We start from the raw sequence: 23,135 nt of genomic DNA, 5'->3' as shown, positions 1-23,135 counted from the left end.
TTCTGATTTGTGGGGTGAGGCCCCTTATATAGATGTTGGGAGTCCTTGAATTGGACTTGGTATAGGAGACTTGTTGATCAAGTTCTCAGACTTTAGATAGACTTAGAAGTCCTAAAATAAAGGAATCAGATTCCTAGTGGGTGTAGGTGCCCTTGGGGCTATCTTCTATAGATTTATATCACTGATTGGACTCTTTTAATGAGCTGTTAATCTCCCTTATTTATTAATTATGAAATTAATAAATAATCAAAGTTTCGGGCCTCGTTAATTGGGCTTCGTTACTGGACCATACCAGGTCTAATTAATTCAACATTAATTATATCTCTGGGCTAATTTTAGGCCCATATCAAATCATATATTGATACAAATAATTACACGATATTTCCCGGATGTTACAGCTATAACAGCTAATACCTTTGAGATCAAGCCTGGCATAATTCAATGGGTGCAGAATTCAATCCAGTTTGGGGGTTCTTCAACGGAAGATCCCAATATGCACATTAGGGATTTCATTGAGATCTGCGACACCTTCAAGTTCAACGGTGTTTTTGAAGATGCTATGAAGCTGAGACTGTTCCCATTCTCTCTGAGGGACAAGGCTAAGAGCTGGTTATACTCTCTACCAGCTGGTTCGATTACTACTTGGGAAGATCTTGCTCAGAAGTTTCTTACTAAATTCTACCCTATGGCGAAAACAGCTGCAATCAGGAATGCTCTTACTCAATTTGCGCAGCAATCAGGAGAATCTTTATATGAAGTTTGGGAGCGCTACAAGGAGATGCTTAGGAAGTGTCCTCATCATGGAATGCCTGATTGGATGATCATCACTTGTTTTTACAATGGGTTGGGAGCACAGTCCAGACTCATGCTCGATGCAGAATCAGGTGGAGCCTTATGGGCGAAGAGCTATGAAGAAGCTTATGATCTAATTGAACTGATGGCTGCTAATGAATGTCAGTATCCAACCCATAGATTTCCATAGGGCAAGGTAGCAGGAGTTCTTGAAGTGGATACAGCTACGGCTATCACTGCTCAACTGAAGGCGTTGTCTATGAAGATCGATTCTCTGGTTAACTATGGTATTAAGCAGATAACCAATGTTTGTGAGCTGTGTGCAGGTCCGCATGCAACAGAGCAATGCGATATATCTAGTGACTCAGCTCAGTTTGTGAGCAACTTAAAGAGATCGCAGCAGCCAGTTCCTGCCACTTATTATCCTGACAACTGGAATCATCCTAACTTCAGCTGGAGCAACAATCAGAATGCGATGCAAAAGCCATTCCAGCAGTTTGGAAATAAGTTATTCAACCCTCCTGGTTTTCAGCAACAAATTGCACCAAAATAACAACTCCAAATTCAACAACAAAATTATGATGCAGGTCTATCTTCGAATGAAAAATATGAATTGGAGGAGTTGAGGTTTATGTACAAAAACCAGGCTCTTATATGCCAAAGCCAGGCTATTTCTATCAAGACTCTAGAGAACCATATAGGGCAAATTGCTAATGCCTTATTGAATCGGCCACCAAGAACGCTTCCTAGTGGTATAGAACCAAATCCAGGCAAGAGGGAAGTTGAAGAGTAGGTGAACGCCATCACCTTGAGGTCTGGAAAGGTCACAAGCCCCCAAATTCAGCAAGACGAAGAGCCTAAAAAATCTTAAGATTCAGAAAATGCAGTTGTGGCTGAAGAAGAAGTGCAGAAGGAAGCAGAGGTGGAACCAAGGAAGACTATTGTGGAACACACTCCTCCTGAGGGTAATACAGGGGAGAAACAGATCTATCCTCCACCTCCTTTTCCTAAGAGGTTGCAGAAGAAAAAGCTGGATAAGCAGTTTGAGAAGTTTTTGGAGGTGTTCAAGAAACTTCATATCAACATACCTTTCACTGAAGCTCTTGAACAGATGCCTAGCTATGTAAGGTTTATGAAAGGTATTCTCTCTCGGAAAGTGAAGCTCGATGACTTAGAGACTGTTGCTCTAACGGAGGAATGTAGTGATGTACTGCAACAGAAGTTGCCTCTGAAGCTTAAAGATCCTGGAAGCTTCATTATTCCTTGCACCATCGGAAACTTGTTGTTCGACAAGTGTTTATGTGATTTAGGAGCTAGCATCAATCTGATACCCTTATCAATCTTTAAGAAGCTTGGTATGCCTGATCTGAAACCAACATACATATCATTGCAACTAGCTGACCGTTCAATCGCTTATCCACGAGGTATAGTGGAGGATGTCTTGGTCAAGGTGGATAAACTCATCTTCCCTGCTGACTTTTTAATTCTTGATTTCGAGGAAGATAAGAAGATTCCCATTGTCTTGGGAAGACCATTCTTGGCTACAGGCCGAACTATGATCGATGTGCAAAAAGGAGAGCTTTCGATGAAGGTTTATGATCAAAAGGTCACTTTTAATGTGTTCAAGGAAATAAAGTTACCCACAGCTAAAGAGGAGTGCTTTAAAGTAGAGTGGGTAGACTCTGTAGTAAATTCGGAGCTTGAGCAATTGCCAAAGTCAGAGACCTTAGAGAGATCCTTAATGGGGAAATCAGTTATTGATAACAAGGAGGGAGCAGAGCAACTGTAGGTTTTGAATGCACCTCCATGGAAGAGGAAGTTAGATATGCCATTCGATTCTCTTGGGTTAGCAGAGCTGAAAATTTCTCAAGAGCGTCTCGAGCCGTCTATTGAAGATGTTTCCACACTTGAGCTTCACCCACTACCAGATTACTTGAGTTATTCATTCTTAGGTGCACCACATGATAAGGGCTTGGAATATATTTTTGATGATGTAGAGAGTGGCTGGACGGATATTACCGTGCCTACAGAGGGTTCTTCTTATGTGCAACAGGTAGTTGATAGGACTGGTGTTGGTGATGAGCAGTACAGGCGAGTGACTAGGCGTATAGAGGCCATGCACGACATTCACCGTCATTTTGCTGCTGATCTGACACAAGCTTTGGGCACTATTTTTCGTGACACTGGTGGCGAGGTTAATTGGCCACCTGATCCTCCACCTGAGGAGGATGACTCTCCCGCTAATTAGGTATGCCTGAAATCCTTATTATTACCTTCAATGAGGACATTGAAAATTTTAAGTTTGAGGGTGATAATGTAAGGATTAGTAGTGTGTGTGTCCATATAGATTCATATAGATTCATATTGCATGTTTAGTTATAGTTCATATTTTTGCATGATTGTTCATTTAGGACATATTTGTTTGTTTTTATGTAATTTCATATAGTTGCATTTGCATGCATATTTAGCATGATCCCTTAAGATGAACTATGATATTTGATAAGTTGAGGTTGATTTGAGTGTGGTGATGACGAATAGAGGGATGTTTAAGTCCTAATGAATTGATTTGCATGCCAGAAACAAATATTTTCACATAGTGTTATAGGGTTGCTTTTGATCTAGATCATGATCATGATCATACTTGTTTGTTGTTGAGATTTAATCACTTGGTTATATTTAAAATTTGTGATATTCTCGTAATAACGTAAAAACACTGATTTTTTTATCTGGAGAAAAACTTGGATTTCATTGCTAGTTGTTGTAAGGCTAGGCATCAAATGGCTAGTAGCCGACTCATATTTTTATGAGTAGTCTAGGGTTGAATGAGATGGAGCGAAACGCACTCATTCAGAAATTATTGAAAAAAAAAGAAAAAAAGAAGGAAAAAAGAGAAAAAAACAAAGTAGGTGTTTATGCATAATTGATCAAGAGTGAGCTCTTTAATACTCAAGTTATTAAGTTCTAGGGGACTTTGTGCCTAGTGACCTAAGGCTTTTATAGTCTGGAATCCGCTAACCTAACGCTCGCTACATGGGTATTATTGCATAAGTCTTTTGGGACCTCATTCATTGCACGGTCAAATAAGCATCTTTATTATGTGTTCAATAATAGTGTGAATCCTTGTATAACTCTAGTAGAAAGGAGGTGTTGTGAGTCATAATGCGTTTATTGTCTATTCTGTTATAAACTTTTGATTGTTTCGATGATAGATAAGTTATGGTTATTGATCTAGTATCAAGAGATATCGGTTAAACATTCCACACACGCACGTTTCTGGTTTGTGAGTTGGTTTGTGGGATTTATTCGAACTCTATTTTAAGTCATTGCATTCTTAGAGGCATTGGCTTATTCATTTGGTTATGGTTATTCTGAGGGGATCGATTGCATTATCATTTAGTTGTATTCATGTAGTTGCATTCATGCATTAGGTTTGTTTTGTAGTTTTGAGTCTGTTTATGCTTGAGGACAAGCACCGATTCAAGTTTGGAGGTGTGATAAGTGGATTTTATATCCACTTGAAACGCTTCATTACAAGCTTAAATTGGTGTTTTGGACTCAAGTTGTTGGTATTTTGATGTGTTTTTGTGTTATTGCATTTCAGGTATCAATTATATGAAGAAAAGAGCTTTTAAAGGAAATATGATGAAAAGTGATCAAATTTGGAAGCCAAGGCCATTGTCAAGTTGTAGAGAATCTCGTTAGCTTCGCATGGGCAGTTGAATCGCCTAATTCTGACGAGTAGAACTCAAGTTATGGCCAAAATAAGATTCATCAGAATTTTTTCCAGACATGCTCCAGATGCCCGCCTGGGATGTGGGGCAGCCGCTTGGGAGCTGAGGCGGCCGCCTGAGGCGCGGCTAGTCGCTGATTTCGCTGAAAAAGCCTTTTTTGAGTGGAATTTGACGATTTTAAGGGTCCAGGTCCACTAGGGGCGTATATATACTTAAAAAAAAAAGGTTTTCATCATCCGGGAAGATTGGGATACCAAGGAGAAGACCTACGAGCACAGAACAACTCCAAAAAAGAAGATCTTGTTTTCAACTTGTTATTCTTTAAATTAGTTGTAACTTTGGATGCTCGTTTTCATTCTTGTTGAACCTAGATCTCGTTTAAGACCTTGTTTTATACCATGCTTTCATTGGAACCCATGGTGACGATGAGTTCAATTATGGGCTAATCGTTATCATGGGATTCTAGCGGATTTACTTATGGATTTCAATAATTAATTTGTTTCGATATCTTGGTGTGTGGTGATTGATTGATATCCTAGTATTGGTTGTGCTTATTCGTCTTATGTGCGTAGCTAACATATAAGATAGCGTGTTAATCTCTATTGAAGCGACAATGAATATAGGGGTTTAAAACTTGCCATGCTAGCATAGGTTCATGTATTGTATGCATGATTAGTGGGTAACTCTAACCGTTTTACTTGCCTTGTGTAATCATTATGGATAACTTGTGCTTAACCTGTTATGTTGTCAAATTCTATAGACATATAGGGTCTCAATATAATTGGTGCATATTCAGCTTCTATCTCTTTTGTGGATGTCCGGTAGAATGGTACTCGTGCAACGAAAGTTGGCGTTTATCAGTTTCGTGTTATCTGATTAGTGTCATCACCATCACATGCTAAGGTTAAGAACGAAAAGGCTATTGAATGAAGTATTTAATGAAGTTAGAATCTCATGTTTGTCATATATATTAATTCAACCTCAATTCTCTTAGTTAATGTTATTTAGTATAATCTCTTAGTTTAATAAAAACCCAATTTGTTATTTGTCTTAGCATTAAGCGATAACCATACATTGTTGCATAGGTGCATAAATTGAACTTAACCTAAACCAATCTCTGTGGGAACGAATCTGATTTATATCTTATACTACTTGCGAACGCGTATACTTGCGTGAATTTTAGCGCGTGTTTTCACCCGAACATTAGTCTTGTTATCAGGCATGAATTTGTGACAAGTAATCTTCTCACAAATTGGGGGAGATTGTTGTGCAAGACATGCCTCTACATAAAAAGACTAAGTCACTTTGACAACCCTAAAATTTGTTTGTATGATAATCTTCTTGTATTTTATAATTGTTTGAGTCTGTAAAAATGTTAAGGAGATTAGACTGGGAGATTTGTTTATGAACAATCATCAAGCTAAGGAATAAACTCTGATAGAAGATCAAGCATGATCATGCCTCGAAGAGAAGTGTAGAAGTTTAAAATTGAATAATGTTATTTTTGAAAAAATGTTCTAAATCACATATTGACAAGTCACGGATCAAGATGTACAGAGATGTCTGTCGAGAAGTTATTATACTTGTAAAGAAGTCATTCTACTTGTAGAAATGTCATTCGACTTGTAGAGAAGTCCAAGGCATATAGAGAAGTGGAGATGTAGACAAGTCAAAACTGCATGTAGAGAAGTGAAGATGTCGACAAGTCAAAACTGCATATGGAGAAGTAGAGATTTCTACAAGTCAAAACTGCATATAGAGAAGTAGAGATGTTGACAAGTTAAAACTGCATGTAGAGAAGTGGAGACGTCGAAAAGCCAAATAGTATATATAGAGAACCGGAGATATTGACAAGTCATTCCATATATCGACATGAGACAACTCAGTATAGTAATGAAGATCTCGATAACAGCTCAAATTAACATAATACAATTGTTGTGCAAGACATGCTTGTACTTTAACAAGACTAAGTCAAATTGACAACTCTAAGTAAGTTGTATTGTAATCTTAGTTTGCATTTGTACCTGTAACATCTAAAGTCTGTAAAAATGTAAAAGAACATACTGGAGTCTTTTTGTTTATACAGTATCAAGCCTAAGGATTCTATCTGGAAGAAGATCAAGAAGATCATGCCTCGGAAGAATTATGAAGAAGTTTGGAGTTGAATAAATATGTTTGGATAAAAATATTCAAAGTCAAGATCTCTACAAGTCACAGATTTAGTGTTATAGAGAAGTCACTCGAGAACTTCATATGACTTATCGAGAAGTCAGAAAAGCTTATGGAGAACTCACAGAGATATCGACAAGTCAAAATTGAAGACATGAAGATTGTAGATATCGACAAGTCATTTCTTCACTAGAGAACTCAGAGTTATCGACAAGTCAATATTCATTAGAGAACTCTGAGTTATCAATAAATCAAATTCCACTAGAGAACTCAGAGATATCGATAAGCCAAAATTCACTAGAGAACTCTGAGTTATCAATAAGTCAAATTTGACTAGAGAATTCTGAGTTATCGATAAGTCAATATGACACTAGAGAACTCAGAGATATCGATAAGTTAAAATGAAGATATGAAGACTAGAGATCTCGATAAGCCAAATTCTCCTATAGAGAACTCAGAGACCTCTACAAGTCAAATTTACTGTGGAGTACTAAAGATCTCGATAAGCCAATATACTTATCGAGATGTCAAATTCTATATAGACCAAATGGAGATCTCGAGGCAAAATCTCAAAGTACAATTTGCAGACCAGTTCAATATCCAAGATTTACAATCAACAAATAATTCAAATAGCTGGATTGACAAGTCTACAAAAAGCAGCTTGAAGAGAGTGCAAGATCAATGGTGAAGATTAAGTGACAGAGGAAGATCAAAGTTAACACAGTGTGCAAGGATTTTCTAAGTCAGAAATGGAAGATACGCTTTTTCTAAAATGGAAATGACAAGTGACAGTTTACTAAAGTAAAAAAGCAGTTTCTTATTATACACTATGTAAACCAGAAGTTAACTAAATTATAAAGTTAACATTGGTCCTTTATGAAGAAGTAACAATTTAGATAGAAAATCTTGTAACACTCTCAAGAAGAAGCTAAGCTCTTTATCAACAAAAAGCCTAGAAATTTTGTAGCAAAACAGTCTTAATTTTAATATAAAATTAAGTGAGTTTTGAAACATCTGTGTTCTTTATTATTGCATGTTTAATTTCAACAAGTAACACATTTCACTACAAGATTTAATTTACTTTGTTCAACCATAAAAAGTTAATGAAAAGCATAAAAACGTAAAACACATTCACCCCCATGTGTGTTATTCATTTCCTAACAAAACCAACTTGAAGATTCAAGATAATCAATCAAAAAAATGTTTTATCACTGAAATGGAAAGCCTACAAAGGCAGCTTGAGGAAGTGGAAGATCAAGGGTCAAAATGAACCGGATAAAGGAGGGTCACGGACCTAGAAGATTATATGCAGATTTGATGCACTTAAAATAGAAATAGAAAAATTAGTTTTAGAAAATGTGTTAGTCTATTTTAGTGCAATTTCTGTAAATTGTGCATGTTGTTCTATAAAATATGTCACCGGTCCTTTATTTAGGAGTAACAAAAATAGATATAGAAATCTTGTATTCTCTCAAGAGAAGTAGCTAAGTTCTTATTATTTAAGAACACTGATTTGTAGCACCACTTTTAATTTAAATTAAGTGAGTTTTGATAATTGTTTGTATCTTTTACATTGAGTTATTTATCACTACAAATTCATATCTAACTGTTTAAGTTCCACACCCTAAACACAACTTGATTCCCAAGATAGTTAAAATCAAGAAAACGCATTCACCCCATGTTTTGCACTTCATACGTAACATAGGGTATACGCGTTTTGGATCAGATTGATTTTGAGATAAAAATCGAATCAAATCGCGAAAATTGATTTTAGAAAATTTTCAACCGCTAGAGTTACGAATTTGTGATTATTTGGGTTCAGTTTATGGTTCAACCACTTAATATAAAATATTAAAAATCATAAAAAAAAATCTTAACAAATGTAGATTTTAATAATTGATAAGTTAACGTTGAGAAATGAAACATGTAAAGTATAATGTAGTAAAGCGCAATAAAAGTCTCAAAGATAGGTTGTGAGACTAAAGAGACAAATGTGCGGTTAATCTAGTAAATGCGAGAATAGAGGGGTAAATAATTTACCCATTGAACTTGAACATTTGCTTAAAGTAATGTACTAGCTTGAAGTTATAACAAAAAAATATTAATCTATAAATCTTATCATATTTAATAATATAATGTTTAAACAAAATAAATGTGTTTGCTTATTATTTATATCATATAAAACATATTTTATTGTAAATATATCTTGCGATTTGTGATTGTAGTTGCAATTTTATAAATTTACGGGCTGTTCATATATACACCCGTAGAGTTGGAGACAAGTTGTTTACTGAGAATGGAGAAGGAAAACAGTGAACGCATGTAGTTTTCAGTTTGGAATAAAAAAATAAAATCCACGCAAGTTAAATCCGGACTATATTGTAACAAACCGTACATGGTTTTGGGGCAACGCCGGGTTAGCACGCGGACGAGCTGGGCAGTTTGAGGCTTGTGCTCAGCAAGTTCTGCTGCCTCGTTATCACATACGGGATAGAATTACTGTTTTCCCCAGTTTTGTTAAAAAAATGTTATAAATTTATTAAAATCATTGATGTCTCACAGTTTTGTGTAATATTGTAAAAATTAAAAGTTTAATTTAATTGTATACTAGAATTTTTTATGTAAGTGATTCTTGTTGTATTATAACTTACATACAATCATAATTGTTGCGTATTATCTATAACTAAATGGAAATTATTTTTTGATTTTTTTTTAAAATGTACCACCTAAAAATAAAGCTTACCACTTTTTTTTATAAAAATAAAACTTGAAGCCAAACCCCTTGCGGGGCAAAACTTTGCCACATTGTTACTCCCTGCTTATGAAAACTCTTTGCAGACACACAAACTAACAAATTGTTATTTTAAAGTCAAAATATGATTCATTTGTTTATACAATTAGTACAACTAAGGCAACCCGTAGGCAAAGAAACTGAAAGCCGTGTCTTGTTTTTGTTGATTAAAAAAATGAAAGGGTTAGAATCTGGTTTTGTGAAAGACTAGTGGTTTATGAAAAAGTCAAAACCCTATCCTCTGTTTGTTTTGGTGATTCAAAACCTCTCTTCTCCTCAACTATATATATCTGCTGCAAACTTGTTTCTGATATCATCTCACAACATAACAAGATACATACATACAGTAGAGTTTAATCATCACTGCAAGAACTTGAGAAGATGTCAAGCACCATTGGTCAAGTCATTCGCTGTAAAGGTAAAACAAATTTAGACAATCTAGAGCACACTCTTTATTTATACCCGATTCTAAATGCAATACTTTTTGTAGCACAGCTGCTGTTGCATGGGAAGCAGGGAAGCCACTTGTGATTGAAGAAATAGAGGTCGCTCCTCCTCAGAAATCCGAAGTTCGTATCAAGATCCTCTTCACTTCTCTTTGCCACACTGATGTTTACTTCTGGGAAGCCAAGGTACACTACAAGTTTTTATTGGATTGAACAAAATCTGTTACATTTATTATCATTTGACTGTACTAAACTTTGTTTAATCTTTGATAATATCAGGGACAGACCCCTGTTTTCCCTCGAATTCTTGGACACGAAGCAGGAGGAATTGTGGAGAGTGTTGGAGAGGGTGTGACTGATCTGGCACCAGGAGATCATGTTCTCCCTGTCTTCACTGGAGAATGTAAAGAATGTGCGCATTGCAAATCAGAGGAGAGCAATATGTGTGATCTCCTCAGGATCAATACTGATAGAGGAGTGATGCTTAATGATGGAAAGTCGCGATTTTCAATCAATGGAAAACCAATCCTGCATTTTGTTGGAACATCCACGTTTAGCGAGTACACTGTCATGCATGTTGGCTGTGTTGCTAAGATTAACCCTCTTGCTCCTCTCGACAAAGTTTGTGTGCTTAGCTGTGGAATTTCAACTGGTATGTGTGGAAATATGATCTTCTTTTATTGTAAATCTCAATGTCTATATTACACGGAAGCAATCATATTTTATGGTTTCTTATTCCATAGGATTGGGTTCCACACTGAATGTTGCAAAGCCTAAGAAGGGATCAACAGTGGCTGTTTTTGGATTAGGAGCTGTCGGCCTTGCTGTAAGTTCTTACCCTTTCATCTTCCTGTCCTATATATAGTTTTACTTTGTTTCCGGTGTCTGGTAAAAATAAATATGGTAATATTGTCATTCTTGTGATTAGGCCGCGGAAGGAGCGAGAATTGCAGGGGCTTCCAGAATTATTGGTGTTGATCTGAATTCAAACAGATTTGAATATTGTAAGCTTGCATCTGCATTGTGAAATTTAAATGAATAAGCGCATAATAGCGAAGAAATGACTAATGAAGATGATTAATCTTTGTGTACAGCAAGGAAGTTTGGTGTGACAGAGTTTGTGAACCCAAAAGACCACAAAAAACCAGTTCAAGAGGTTGGTTGATACAATATTTTGCCTAAAAAAGTTCCTCTACATATATTTATCTGTCTAATTAAAAAGTTGATGTATATCTCAATCTCATTCTCTAGGTTATTGTTGAAATGACCAATGGAGGAGTGGACAGAAGTATCGAGTGTACCGGGCATATAGATGCCATGATTTCAGCATTTGAATGTGTACATGATGTATGTTCTCTTTAGTGGGTTATGATATGATTATGTGGTCTTGCAAATGATCACATCTAAAATTCTTAACTCAAATAAACCACTTTGACAGGGATGGGGTGTTGCTGTGCTAGTGGGAGTTCCACATAAAGATGCTGTCTTTAAGACAAGCCCCATGAATCTATTGAGTGAAAGGACTCTCAAAGGTAGTTTCTTTGGGAACTACAAACCTCGTTCAGACCTTCCATCTGTAGTTGAAAAATACATGAACAAGGTAAACTTCCTTGGATTCTACACAATTCAAAGTATTTTTATTGTTTAACATAGGCAAACTGTCTTGATAGTTGGTACAAATACTGATGTATCAGTGTGTATCTGCAGGAACTTGAATTGGACAAGTTCATCACTCATCAAGTACCATTTGCTGAGATCAACAAGGCTTTCGATTTGATGCTGAAAGGTGAAGGCCTCCGATGCATCATCCGTATGGAATGATATATGAAAATAATGATGGCAGGTTATGAAGCATCTGTACTCCTCTCTCCACAACATGCAATTAATAATAAATGGAGGAATATTTTCTTTTTCTACAGATTTTGTGGGTCGTGAATTTTTTATTTTTTTGATACTGTTTCTGGTGTTTTTCATGTACATTGTATTGTCAATACTTTCCCTCCTGCTTTTGTAAAAGACTATTTTTCTAGTTATTCATTGCATTGTAACAGTTTACATACAGACTAGCAAAACAGACCATAAGTCATGACTTCCAAAAATTATCATCTTAGCTAGTCGCACTCCGCTCAACCTCTAAAACTAAACAGGCAGTGGAAAAAACTGACCTATCCTGAATTGATTTTTAAACCGTTTGATCTATACTTCATTTTTCTTGTCCATTACTAGCAACAAGTTTGATTCTATTATTGAAAACTAGCATAACATAAACTTTAACTGGTGAGCTCCCAAAATAATTACTTTGGTAAACCGTTCACTAGAATTACATCACAAAAAAACATTTAGCTCAAGTCCTGTAGTATCTTGTAAATACCTGAAGGCACAAACAAGTACAAAAGAAAAGATAATTAAAACAGCTCATGGCAAGCAACTCTAAAACAAACTCGCAAGATATCAGTTCAAAAAGAGATCAGAAATTCAAACACGAATTTATATACTTGGAAGGTTGATATAAGTTGGAAATGGGACACAAATGTAAGGACTTGTGGAACAAAAAGACTACATAAATGGGGATATTAATTTCTATCCTAGAAAATGTCTTTCAATCTACATAACATCACAATCTCCCATCAGCAAATTTCAGATACATCAAAACATAAAATCTACACAGCAACAAAATATAGTTGTATTCATTAATAAAGGTTAATTGATCCATCATATTCACTAATTAAACTCAACTGATCCTTGATATTCCCAGCGACAACAATTACCGCCATTGACAACTAGATTACAGGCAGCTCTGGACCCCTTGATCTGCAATCACTCTTGTGGTCTCATCATTTAGTCTTCTATCAACGCATTTGGAGCAGCAAAGGGTTGAAACAATTAACCACTTCATCTGTCTGATTGACTAGTAAGATTTTGCAAAAATAGCAACTTCATCTGCTGAATTCCCACTCATCAAACAGTTTTGTGTCTCATTGGGCTGTTCAAAAGGAAAACACCTAATTGTTGCACCTGTTTCTTCTTTCACCTTCAATTCGTCTTCATCACTGATAACCAAAGGGGCAGTATGAGCATTCACAATTCACAAAAGATGCATATGCACAAGAATATACAAACATGATTGGAAGTAGAAACAATGTGAACAGATAATAAGGCAAGTCTTCACCAGCATATAAATATCCAACAGATTCAATTAAAACCATAATTTTTGTTACCTTCCCGACCATGGCCCTCTTGCCCATTTACCCTGCGAAATTGCTTCTTTGAGCTCATCATAAGTGCTCACATCCACGATGTTACTGCAACATCCAAATTCAAACGGACAAAGGTAACTACTACATTTATGTAATAGAAGCAGAGTAAGATGAAAAACACCCAGACACAGTATACTGTCACTATATTTGTAATACCCATGTTCACTCGAGTCATAACCACTAAAAGAAATAAAGTGTCACCAATGCACTTCAAGCTTCCAACAAGATATATACCATATGTATACTACTACTTACGATTTTATTTAAATATATACGAGGAAGAGAAGATCCTTGATAGATTGGACGGAGATAAAACCTAATAACATTAAGGTTCTCTGCATCTTGATCGTATAAGTTGAGCAGAACGTCTGTGCCTGGCCATTGAAAGGACCAACACCAGACAGCTACGATAATCTCTATCTTGTCTTATTTTATGTCTTCAAAAGCACAGCATAAGTTTTATGGTGGAAAGTCTTTTAACTTGTTAAGACATCATCAACGCTTTGCTCGTGTACAAGAATTATAGTCTCTGAATTATTTTAAATTTGCATCATTTTAGAGATCCCCTTAAAATAATCCTACAAACTATCTTTGTTTGTGAGTTATTTACCCGCACTCTCCTTAGATATAATTAATTACATCGAAATGAAATATAAAATTAATTGAAACATAATCCATGGATAACTTGAGGAACTATATAGTGTGAGTTGCCAATAGGCCAGAGACTATTACTGCCATATCAAACACAGCCTAAAAATCTAGCACGTCTCGCAAATTCGCTTGCTAAGTGAGGTTGACCAACCAATAGAGCGAAAACCACATTATACTTGGACAAACTATTGTATGCTTAACAAATTAAAAGAGACAAAAATAACATTTTCCATGGGTGACATGCTCTAGCCAAGACAGAAGCAAAGTCAATTTTTTTGATCTTGGCTTAACGCCCTCCCAAGATAGACAACCTTTTATAAACAATAGTGATCATTTTCTATGAAAGAAACAGAATAGTTGCACAGAAAATACTTGAAGTAGAAGAATGCACCTATCTCGAAAGGATGTTGCTGTTGATAAAAGTGCTAACTGAATCTCATCTAACTTATCTTTTAAGTAGGCCACCAATGTAGAAGATTCCATAGATACTCCAAAAACTTTCCCTTGCTTCCCAGGGACATCTCTTCTAGATATGACGACGCTCTCACTTGAAACATCACGTGGACCAATTTCAATTCTCAAGGGAACACCCTACCACAAAAGTAGAAAAGGTTTCTTAAAAAATTAATCACAGCTATAACTTATGTCTGCACAGTGGACCCCAAAGAGAAAAAAGTTTCTAGTCGTGATTTGAGAACTTCTCGAGACGCAAAGCAATATCGTATCAACTGACAGTTGTGCCAAGTGAACAATTGATGAGACTGTGCCTAAACTTTAGCTACTTTTCTTACAAGGCTGTAACGCAGAAATATATGATGACAAGCAAGAACACCTTCATTAGGTTGTACTCTTGCACACCTTAATTAGGTTTTACTGTTGCTGAATGTCCAAAGGTGAAATATATTTATACCTTATAATTATTGTCACAAAATCTATACTAATGTAATGCAAGATTCATATTAATATGTCTTAACAATGTAGTAGAGAAACAAAAAAGGTGGATGTAATAGACTTGCTAAATACAACTACGCAACAATATATACTCTTATGTTGTATTATTTAAGGGTGGGGGCCAGAACTTGTGTTTTCGCACTGCTAAAATGTGCATAAAACATATATAGCACAAGACCACGTCCACATCGGTGTTATCTCTGCCCCTCTTTGCTTTCCTGCTTTGGTGTTCAATTTTGTGGAATTTTAGAAGATAAAATGCTGCCATATTGTACGATTTGCCTAAAGTCACAAACAAAACAAATAAGATTATTAAACAAGTAACATACCTTCATTTCCCAGAAGTTAAATTTCCATCCTGGTGTTTTTTGTTCTGAGTCGTCAATTTTTACTCTAATACCTGCAGTTTGAAGAGATTCTTTAACAGATAATGCAGCAGCAAGAACTCCGGTCTTCTCATCAGTTTTTTTCCATATTGGGATGATAATTACCTGGAAACAAGCCAAAATATTAATTTCTAGCACTAATAGGGCATGCTAGAGAAAGGAAGAGAAGTCAATGGGAGCAACATTCACACCTAAACAACAGACTCAACATCTACTAGAAAAAAACAGCTAATTATTTATTTATATTTTGAAATATTGGAAGCGAGTATAGAGATTGGAATCAGAAACCTTAAAATTCTTCCGTATGGCTTTTGTCACCGGATGCACCCATAACATTTATTTTTGACAAATTTATTAGAAGAAAAAATAAAATATGTAATTAGTTAATTTAGATTGTAAATTGCTAGGAACTGTATGTCGTGGATGTAATATACACTATACAGAAGTCAAAAAGTAACAATTCGGGCAAAACAAAATAGAATTGTGACTGAAAGGGTGAAAGTCGTATGCATTCAAACTAAACTAGAGCTGCAATATAACAACTCAATAACTTCAAGAAGTAGTCTGGCTGCAACTTTTGCCACAAGTACCTGAATAGGTGCTAGCTTGGGGGGTAACATTAAACCAGCATCATCTCCATGTGTCATAATGATGCCACCGACAAATCGGGTGCTTATGGCCCAAGATGTTTGCCATACATGTTCTCTTTGTCCATTTTCATCAGCAAACTGTCCATACAAACATATCAGACCAAACAACTTATTTAAGTGCTGGAAAAAAATTAAAACATTAAAGGAGGCACATAGATTGAACTTTCACGTTTAATCTCATCGAAGAAAGGCTTATTATAAAAATAGAATCAGCAACAATTGTATAATACTGATTAATCATCAAAGCAAACAATTGAACAGATGCATGGAAGTATGTCCCATTTATCCACTAATCAAAAGCTCTGGATAAGAAATTAATCTGTATTTTGAGAAATATATCACTAAATATGAATTGAATGTCAATAATGTCCAATGGTGCTTAACTACTTCATAATTAACTTTTATTTCTAAATTTCTAAAGGTCTCAAGACCCTTCGCTACTCATCAAATACGTCAGGTTCAATGCTCTGTATAAGACCCAGAAGACAGACAAAAATAAGCTGGATGGGTATTTCACATCAATTTAGCTTTGCCTCAACATTGAAACAGTAAGTCACTTGCCTGTGTTCCAAAAGCACGAGAGAAGTTCTGGCCAAGGTTGTGGCTGGTTCCAGCTTGCAGAGCCTTACAATCACCCATCATAGCTTCAATTGTATAAGTCTTGGCAGCACCAGCAAACGTTTCAACTTTGGATTTCCGACCTGCAATGACAGGTATTGCAGCTTGCTCATAAGCAAACTTTGTATAAATATCAATCATCTGTAGTGCCTGCGTATTAAACAAATAACAAAAAATGTCACTTTAGAACTCGAATGAATGTGCTCTACACATGCAAGACACCTACCTCTTTTTCTGCCTCCTCTGGAGTAGCATGAGCAGTATGTCCCTCCTGCCAAAGAAACTCGAGAGTCCTCACGAATGGTTTAGTACGCATCTCCCATCTTGTAACATTAACCCACTAAACTTGGCAAATGTTAGGATGAGAAAGATAGTAAGCAAAAACAAATAGAAAGATGTCAAAGTTGCACCTGATTTATCATGAGAGGAAGATCACGATAGCTATGAATCCACTGAGTAAACATGTGGTTTACTATTGTTTCGCTAGTAGGCCGGACCTGACATAACACTTGAGTAAACATGTGGTTTACTATTGTTTCGCTATTATAATTGAAAAATATTTTAATTTTCTGTTAATGAGTTAGCTTTTCTGCTTAAAACTTAAATCGTAATAGTTGTCATAATCTTGAATACTGAGGTAAGAGATTAGAATTTATTTGGACACAGAGGAGTTGACTTGTATAGGAAACAAAGAAGATTGGTAAGTCATAAGCGTACCACGAGTTTTTCTTCGAGTTCCTTTCCTCCTCCAATAGTCACAACAGCTAACTCTGGACTAAAACCCTCAACATGACTAGCTTCTTTCTCAATGAATGAGTATGGTATTAACTGCAACCACCAACAAAACACTTGTCAGAACTTCACTCCAATATTGATTAATAACATGGTCATGAGACTGATCAGTAATCAGTAATCATTAGGGTTAAATATCAAGTTGACCATTATATAATTAGCAAATTTTCAAATTTACCACCAACAAATTCGGGATCTCAGATTGGCCACTTTCAAGTAAGTGGGTCTCAAGTTGGTCACTTTTCGAGTTGCTCATAAGCTAACGACATCTTAAATTTATCACCGTAAATTAGCAATTTTGAGTGAAAAATGGGCAATTGGAGACCCCGAATTTAATCTGTGGTAAATTTGATATTTCGCTAGTTATATAGTGGTAAATTTGATACTTAACCCGTAATCACTAATGTATGTTTTATCGTGTCATTCATCTTCCTAAGGTAAATTCTACCACGCAATGCAATAATCGTACAGTAGACTTTAAATGATAACTGATAAAAATGTATGATACAAAGTCCAAAGGCAATATCTAATTACTTCACAAAGAATAAGATAATAAACTAAAACTCAAGTGTGATCATTTTACAAATACGAGCTCTAACAACTTCCTTCAATTTAGATTTTCTATCTCATTCAATTTTCATAATTACAAATCTTCTTAGCTGACATTAAAGTTCATCACCGATTACAACAAAACACTCAATCTCCACCTCATTATACAATAACATTATATATATACCATCGGTACCGAGAGTAGAAATTAGCATACCTGAGGGAAGTACATGTTACTATGACCGGTCTCCTTAAATTTAACATTCAAATAATCCTGCATATTCACCACATATAAACTAATCAATTAAAAAACAACACATACAGTCGGAGGATAAATGCAACCCGCGCTAAAACTGTTTGGAGGAAATAAAAACCTGAATAGCTTCCCAAATGGCGTAACCATAAGGTCTTATAACCATAGTACCACGAACAGGACCGTAATCAGCGAGCTCCGCATTGGCGATAACATCGAGGTACCAGCCATTGAAATCCTGAGACCTAGGCGCGATTACTCCAGCCTTTTTCTTCTCGCGACGCTCTTCGATTTCTTCTGTGGCGATGGCGGTGGATAATTTGGCGGCGGAGAGTCTCCGGAGAGGGAGGCGAGTGAAGAACGGCGACGGCGTACGGAAGGCGGCGGAGGTAGTGGTGGTGAAGATGGTGGTGAGAGAGGAGAGTCTGATGATAACCCCCATTTCTCTATAGTCAATAAGAGGGATGAGATGAGGTTTATGTATGTGAATTGTAAAATGTGATATATGTATAATTTAGTTTTATTTTTTTCCGGTTTTTATTGATTGTAATTGAGATCAGTGTAAAAAATGATGTTGTAAATGATCACACGAAAAAAAATAGATATCATTTAAAAAAATAGATATATACATAAGATAGTGAACAAAATAGTTGTTTGTATAATATTGTGTGTAATATCAAAGTTTAAAGTTGAAGTTGTGTCTCGCGTCGCGTGAAGACTTGGGGAGAGCGATGTTCGGTTCGGTTCGTTTTTTCAATAAAATCGGAACCGAAACTGAACGTCTTCGGTTTTGAAAATCAAAAACCGCAACCGAATCATCGGTTTCGGTTTCAAAAACCTCGGTTCGGTTGCAATAGTGTCGGTTTCGGTTACAAAACCGGAAAAGATACAAATGAAAAAAACTATCGACTCAAATAAAACCAAACTAAGATTAATAAAAAAAAATGTATCATCCAAGTCTGACACAAATTGAATTAATATAGTGATAAAATTCAAAATACAAAAGTCTCCAAAAGTGCCCAAATTAGATAGGTAGAGAACATCAAAATTCATTTCCGGACTCCGCTCCTCTAAAACAATGGATTAAATTAGAGTAATAAAGGTACTCTTGTATTCCTTTTACACAATAATAAACTTGTCAATATGGATAGTGGAGAGGAAAACTTGAGAGGTTGTGTCCACCGGAGACTAGAAAGGGTGAAAAATTAGTTTACAAATTGAAGGTGGAGAACAGACCGTAACGAGTTAAAGATAGGTGGTGTGATTTAGTCACCAATCATACTTGAGGTGTACTACCAGATTCTAGGTATCAAATAAATTTGTGACAAGCAAAACTCTTAAAGAGTTCATCTGGAAACATCATAAACAGAGCAAGCAAAAAAACTAGCATAATTTAAATTTCCATTTCCAGGACATAACTCTACAGTCTGCATTGTTCATTTATTTTGACAGTAGGATATAAAGCTAAGGTTACTAGTTGTCGTTAAAACCAACTACATCCAATTACGACGAAAAAACTTATATAACCTTCCATCTATTACTTGGAGGTTGGAGTAAATCAGGAGCCTGTCAAGTCCATGTTTGTACACAATCAGAGTTAAAATATAAATTTACAATCAGACACAATGGATATAAATTTGTAGGCAACACGCAACAGCAACAGACAATATGAAACTATCTTTGTTATCTGCAAATGTCTCGAAAAATGATAAGTGCAGAAACATTACCTTTAATTTTTTAGTTATCGATGTCCAAGCTTTCTATCAAATTTCCCACGACTTTGAGCTCAGCTGCAAATTAACGAAGAAATATTAATACACAATGTCAGTTATTAGCTTTAGTTATTTCCTATGCAAATAGAGATGCAAATATGACATATTAATCTGAGTATTTTTAAACCAGAACATCTAAAACTCTGTACAGAAACAGAACAGACTTGAAACCTGAGCATAAAATAAACTTAGTGTAACGAGTGAAGTTAATAAGTGTTTACCATCTTCCATTTTCTCAAACTGCAGATATTCTTCTGGTTCACCCCTGAGATCAATCACAGTTCCAGAATTGTTTAACCAGTCTTGGCTGCAAATTAGCGCTTCTGCTGTCTTTGGTGAAAGTGAACTCCGGTAGGCATCAACAGTTCTTCCACCGGTGCTAAACGCTGCCTCTGAAGCAACGGATGAAACCGGCATCCCTAAGACATGTTTAGCCAAGTCAGAGAGTATAGGAAATCTTGTTGAATTTGTCTTCCACCATATTAATATTTCAAAACATTCACTTTTTCGTTCTCTTTCATCAACCAATTATATGTCAAGCTCTGATTTTCCCATTGCCCCACTATCCCGGTCTTCCATGTACTTTTCAAAATCATCATCTCATGTATTGTTCGGCCGATTTGTTTTAGAACTAGGAGAAAAATCCGCATGCCCTTTTAGATTCTTATAGTGGTCAAAAAGCTCTTGCAATGTCTTCAATACTTTGTCACACATCATAAAACATTTAGTAGACCCTCTCCCATATATTTTGGCAAAATAAAAATCTATGTAACTCATTTTATACCTAGGATCCAACACAACTGCCACATACAACAAAATATTTGTATTCTCCATATTATCCCAATACTTATTGTATTTATCCATCATCCTATTAGTCATGTCCCCCATTAACATATCATCACTTGAACACAACTTAACAATAGCCTCTTGAACCTTAACAAGCTCGACAAAAAATACATTTGAAGTGCAATATTTGGAGCCGGATAATTTTAGTGTAACATCATAAAAGATTTCCAAAAATTGAATGAAACGAATGACATTATCAAAATCAACAAAGAAAGGAGCACCTTCAACAAGTGTCTTTTTCTTTTTCTTCCCATTATCACTCGAAACTCCAAGATTGTCCACCTTAAAGTATGCTTCATAACTAGAGTCTTCGGTTATCATTCGAATAAAGGCTCCTTTATACTTGACCGTGACATCTAACATGGTATATGTTGAATTCCATCTAGTGTCGACATCAAGACAAACCATCCTATCACATTTTATCTTCTCCCTTTCAACACATTTTCTAAATTTTTCAAGTCTTGATGGTGAAGACTTAACATATCTAACGGCATTTCGAATTCTTGCAATTGATTCATGTTATTCTTTTAAACCATCCTTCACCACTAAATTTTAGATGTGAGCACAACAACGCATATATAGAAACTTGTTCTCTAGAATAGCCTATGGTCCTCTAAGAAACTTCTTCAAATGTGATATTGTGGTGTCATTTGAACTTGCATTATCCCATGTGATGGTGAATATACGATCTATACCCCATCCCCCAAACAATTCAACTAACATCTTTCCAATTGCATCCCCTTTATGACTTCCAATTTGACGGAAGTTTAAAATCTTTTTGCAAATCTTCCAATCTTAAGTATTCCCTCCGTCGCCCTATGTTTACTATTTGTACGTACTGGTCTGAGGTGTAAATTTGAATATTCCCTCCACGTTTACTATTTGCACGTATTTCGAGAATTTTATAAAATATAGTTTTATAATGTGTTTAAATTTTTTTAATAAAAAATTAAAAAATAAAACTTTTATTTAGAAAAAAAATAAAAAATATTATAGAGTTATATTTTAAAGAAGTATTAAAGAGTGCGTGAAAAAATAATATATATAATTTAATGGAAAAGAAGGAGTATGTGAATAAGTTATGGGTAAATCTAAAAGTCATGAATTTATAAAGTCAAGTGTCTAGTGCAGATAAAAGATTAAAAGTATGGAGTTTGGTCACTCTCCTTTAAATGACATACACTACCAATATGTCTCGTTAAAATTAGGAAAAATTAGTGTGGAAAAAGACCCGGTAAAAGGAGAAAAGTACATATGTTGCGCATAATTTAAAATCATGCCTCTCTCTCATTTTAACAAAATTACAAGATATCGAGAAATCTCGCATTTCAATCTTGTTTATCAATTTCTCGAATGAAGATTTAGGAAGTAAGTTTGTAAAAAATCTGCTGAATTTTCATAAAATTGAATCTGAGAAACATCAATTTCTTTAATTTATTGAAGTTTATGGGTGAAGAAGAACTTTGGGTCAATGTTTTGTCATGTTTCTTTCAATGTATTTTTTATCTTGTCTGGGTGATACAACTTCATTATCTTAAAAAATAGTTCGAGTTGCTTTATTAAATAAAAGCCCACATGGTTCTCAAATATGGTGGATTAAAGACCTTACATATACACATTCTTGACTTGCTTCATAAAGTGCTAACAATTTTTAGCATGATTCCAAAAAGTTGTTGCAAGAGTTTGCTTTGTAAATTGGCAAGATATTAAAGGATCATCATATGTGAATCATTGAGTATACAACAACGAAAGTAAAACCCAAAGTGAATAAACAAGAACAAGAAAATAAACGACAATCACACAAAACAAAGATTTACGTGGTTCAGAAATTCATACTCCACAAGCCGCACCAATTTTGTATTGATCTCTCATAATTTGTTGTGTTATAATTTTACAATTACGTGAGTATTTATAAGAGAAGAAATCAGGTCTAAATCAAAATTATAGTCCAAATCTGAAAAGCGGACTAATCCATAAACTAATCTGAATCTGAATAGTCTATTTTCATGGGCTAAATTAATAGACTACACAAACCCAACAATCTCCCACTTGGAGTCTGGCCAATCTTCACTTCACTCTTGCAAGTCTAGTAAAATAAGTTCTTCAATCAATAACTCTAACTAGTGCAGCGCCTTCTTATCAATCAATTCTGAAGGACAGTTGAAGTTATGCAAAACTTCAACTGTTCATTCATAAGCACCTTAGTCAATATATCTGCAGGATTCTTTGAACCAAAGATTCTTCAAGGACAAAGTACCATTGCTTATCAACTATCTTGTAAAGTGATATCTCAGCTGAATATGCTTCATCCCATCATAAAACAGAGGATTCTTTGCAAGATGAATAGCACTCTGACTGTTGCTATAAAAAGTATTGTTCGCATGTTTCTTGCCCAACTCCTCAAGAAAATTCTTCAACAAAATCATCTCCTTGCTAGCTTCAGAGATAGCCATATATTCTACTTCTGTGGTTGAAAGAGCA

At 35.4% G+C, this 23,135-nt stretch overlaps 3 protein-coding genes and 1 non-coding gene across 4 annotated transcripts; 1 reads left to right on the top strand and 3 right to left on the bottom strand.

Annotated features, from left to right (window-relative positions):
* Positions 1 to 700: 700 nt before the first annotated feature.
* On the bottom strand, positions 701 to 807 carry LOC141722968 (small nucleolar RNA R71). Its single transcript, XR_012575965.1, has one exon. It is a non-coding gene; the product is annotated as a small nucleolar RNA R71 (small nucleolar RNA).
* Positions 808 to 9,617: 8,810 nt separating this feature from the next.
* Positions 9,618 to 11,988, top strand: LOC141720737 (alcohol dehydrogenase 1-like). The gene is made up of 9 exons (XM_074523331.1): positions 9,618 to 9,901; positions 9,979 to 10,115; positions 10,209 to 10,581; positions 10,673 to 10,755; positions 10,858 to 10,933; positions 11,024 to 11,085; positions 11,181 to 11,276; positions 11,368 to 11,529; positions 11,637 to 11,988. The coding sequence occupies exons 1-9, from the start codon at positions 9,865 to 9,867 to the stop codon at positions 11,748 to 11,750; spliced, it is 1,140 nt and encodes a 379-aa protein (XP_074379432.1). The 5' UTR covers positions 9,618 to 9,864; the 3' UTR covers positions 11,751 to 11,988.
* Positions 11,989 to 12,396: 408 nt separating this feature from the next.
* On the bottom strand, positions 12,397 to 18,525 carry LOC141720736 (proline--tRNA ligase, chloroplastic/mitochondrial). Its single transcript, XM_074523330.1, has 11 exons — positions 18,158 to 18,525; positions 18,001 to 18,057; positions 17,160 to 17,270; positions 16,853 to 16,939; positions 16,669 to 16,782; positions 16,386 to 16,592; positions 15,765 to 15,902; positions 15,118 to 15,279; positions 14,229 to 14,428; positions 13,148 to 13,231; positions 12,397 to 12,979 (listed from the first exon to the last, which is right to left on the bottom strand). The coding sequence occupies exons 1-11, from the start codon at positions 18,476 to 18,478 to the stop codon at positions 12,838 to 12,840; spliced, it is 1,623 nt and encodes a 540-aa protein (XP_074379431.1). The 5' UTR covers positions 18,479 to 18,525; the 3' UTR covers positions 12,397 to 12,837.
* Positions 18,526 to 20,408: 1,883 nt separating this feature from the next.
* On the bottom strand, positions 20,409 to 21,062 carry LOC141719456 (zinc finger BED domain-containing protein RICESLEEPER 1-like). Its single transcript, XM_074521836.1, has one exon. The coding sequence runs from the start codon at positions 21,060 to 21,062 to the stop codon at positions 20,409 to 20,411; it is 654 nt and encodes a 217-aa protein (XP_074377937.1).
* Positions 21,063 to 23,135: the final 2,073 nt, after the last annotated feature.

Source organism: Apium graveolens, chromosome 4 (genome assembly GCF_009905375.1).
Source record: "Apium graveolens cultivar Ventura chromosome 4, ASM990537v1, whole genome shotgun sequence".
NCBI classification, from domain to species: domain Eukaryota; kingdom Viridiplantae; phylum Streptophyta; class Magnoliopsida; order Apiales; family Apiaceae; genus Apium; species Apium graveolens.
The sequence above is the reverse complement of the archived record's forward strand: the minus strand, read 5'-3'. Positions and strand labels throughout refer to the sequence as shown.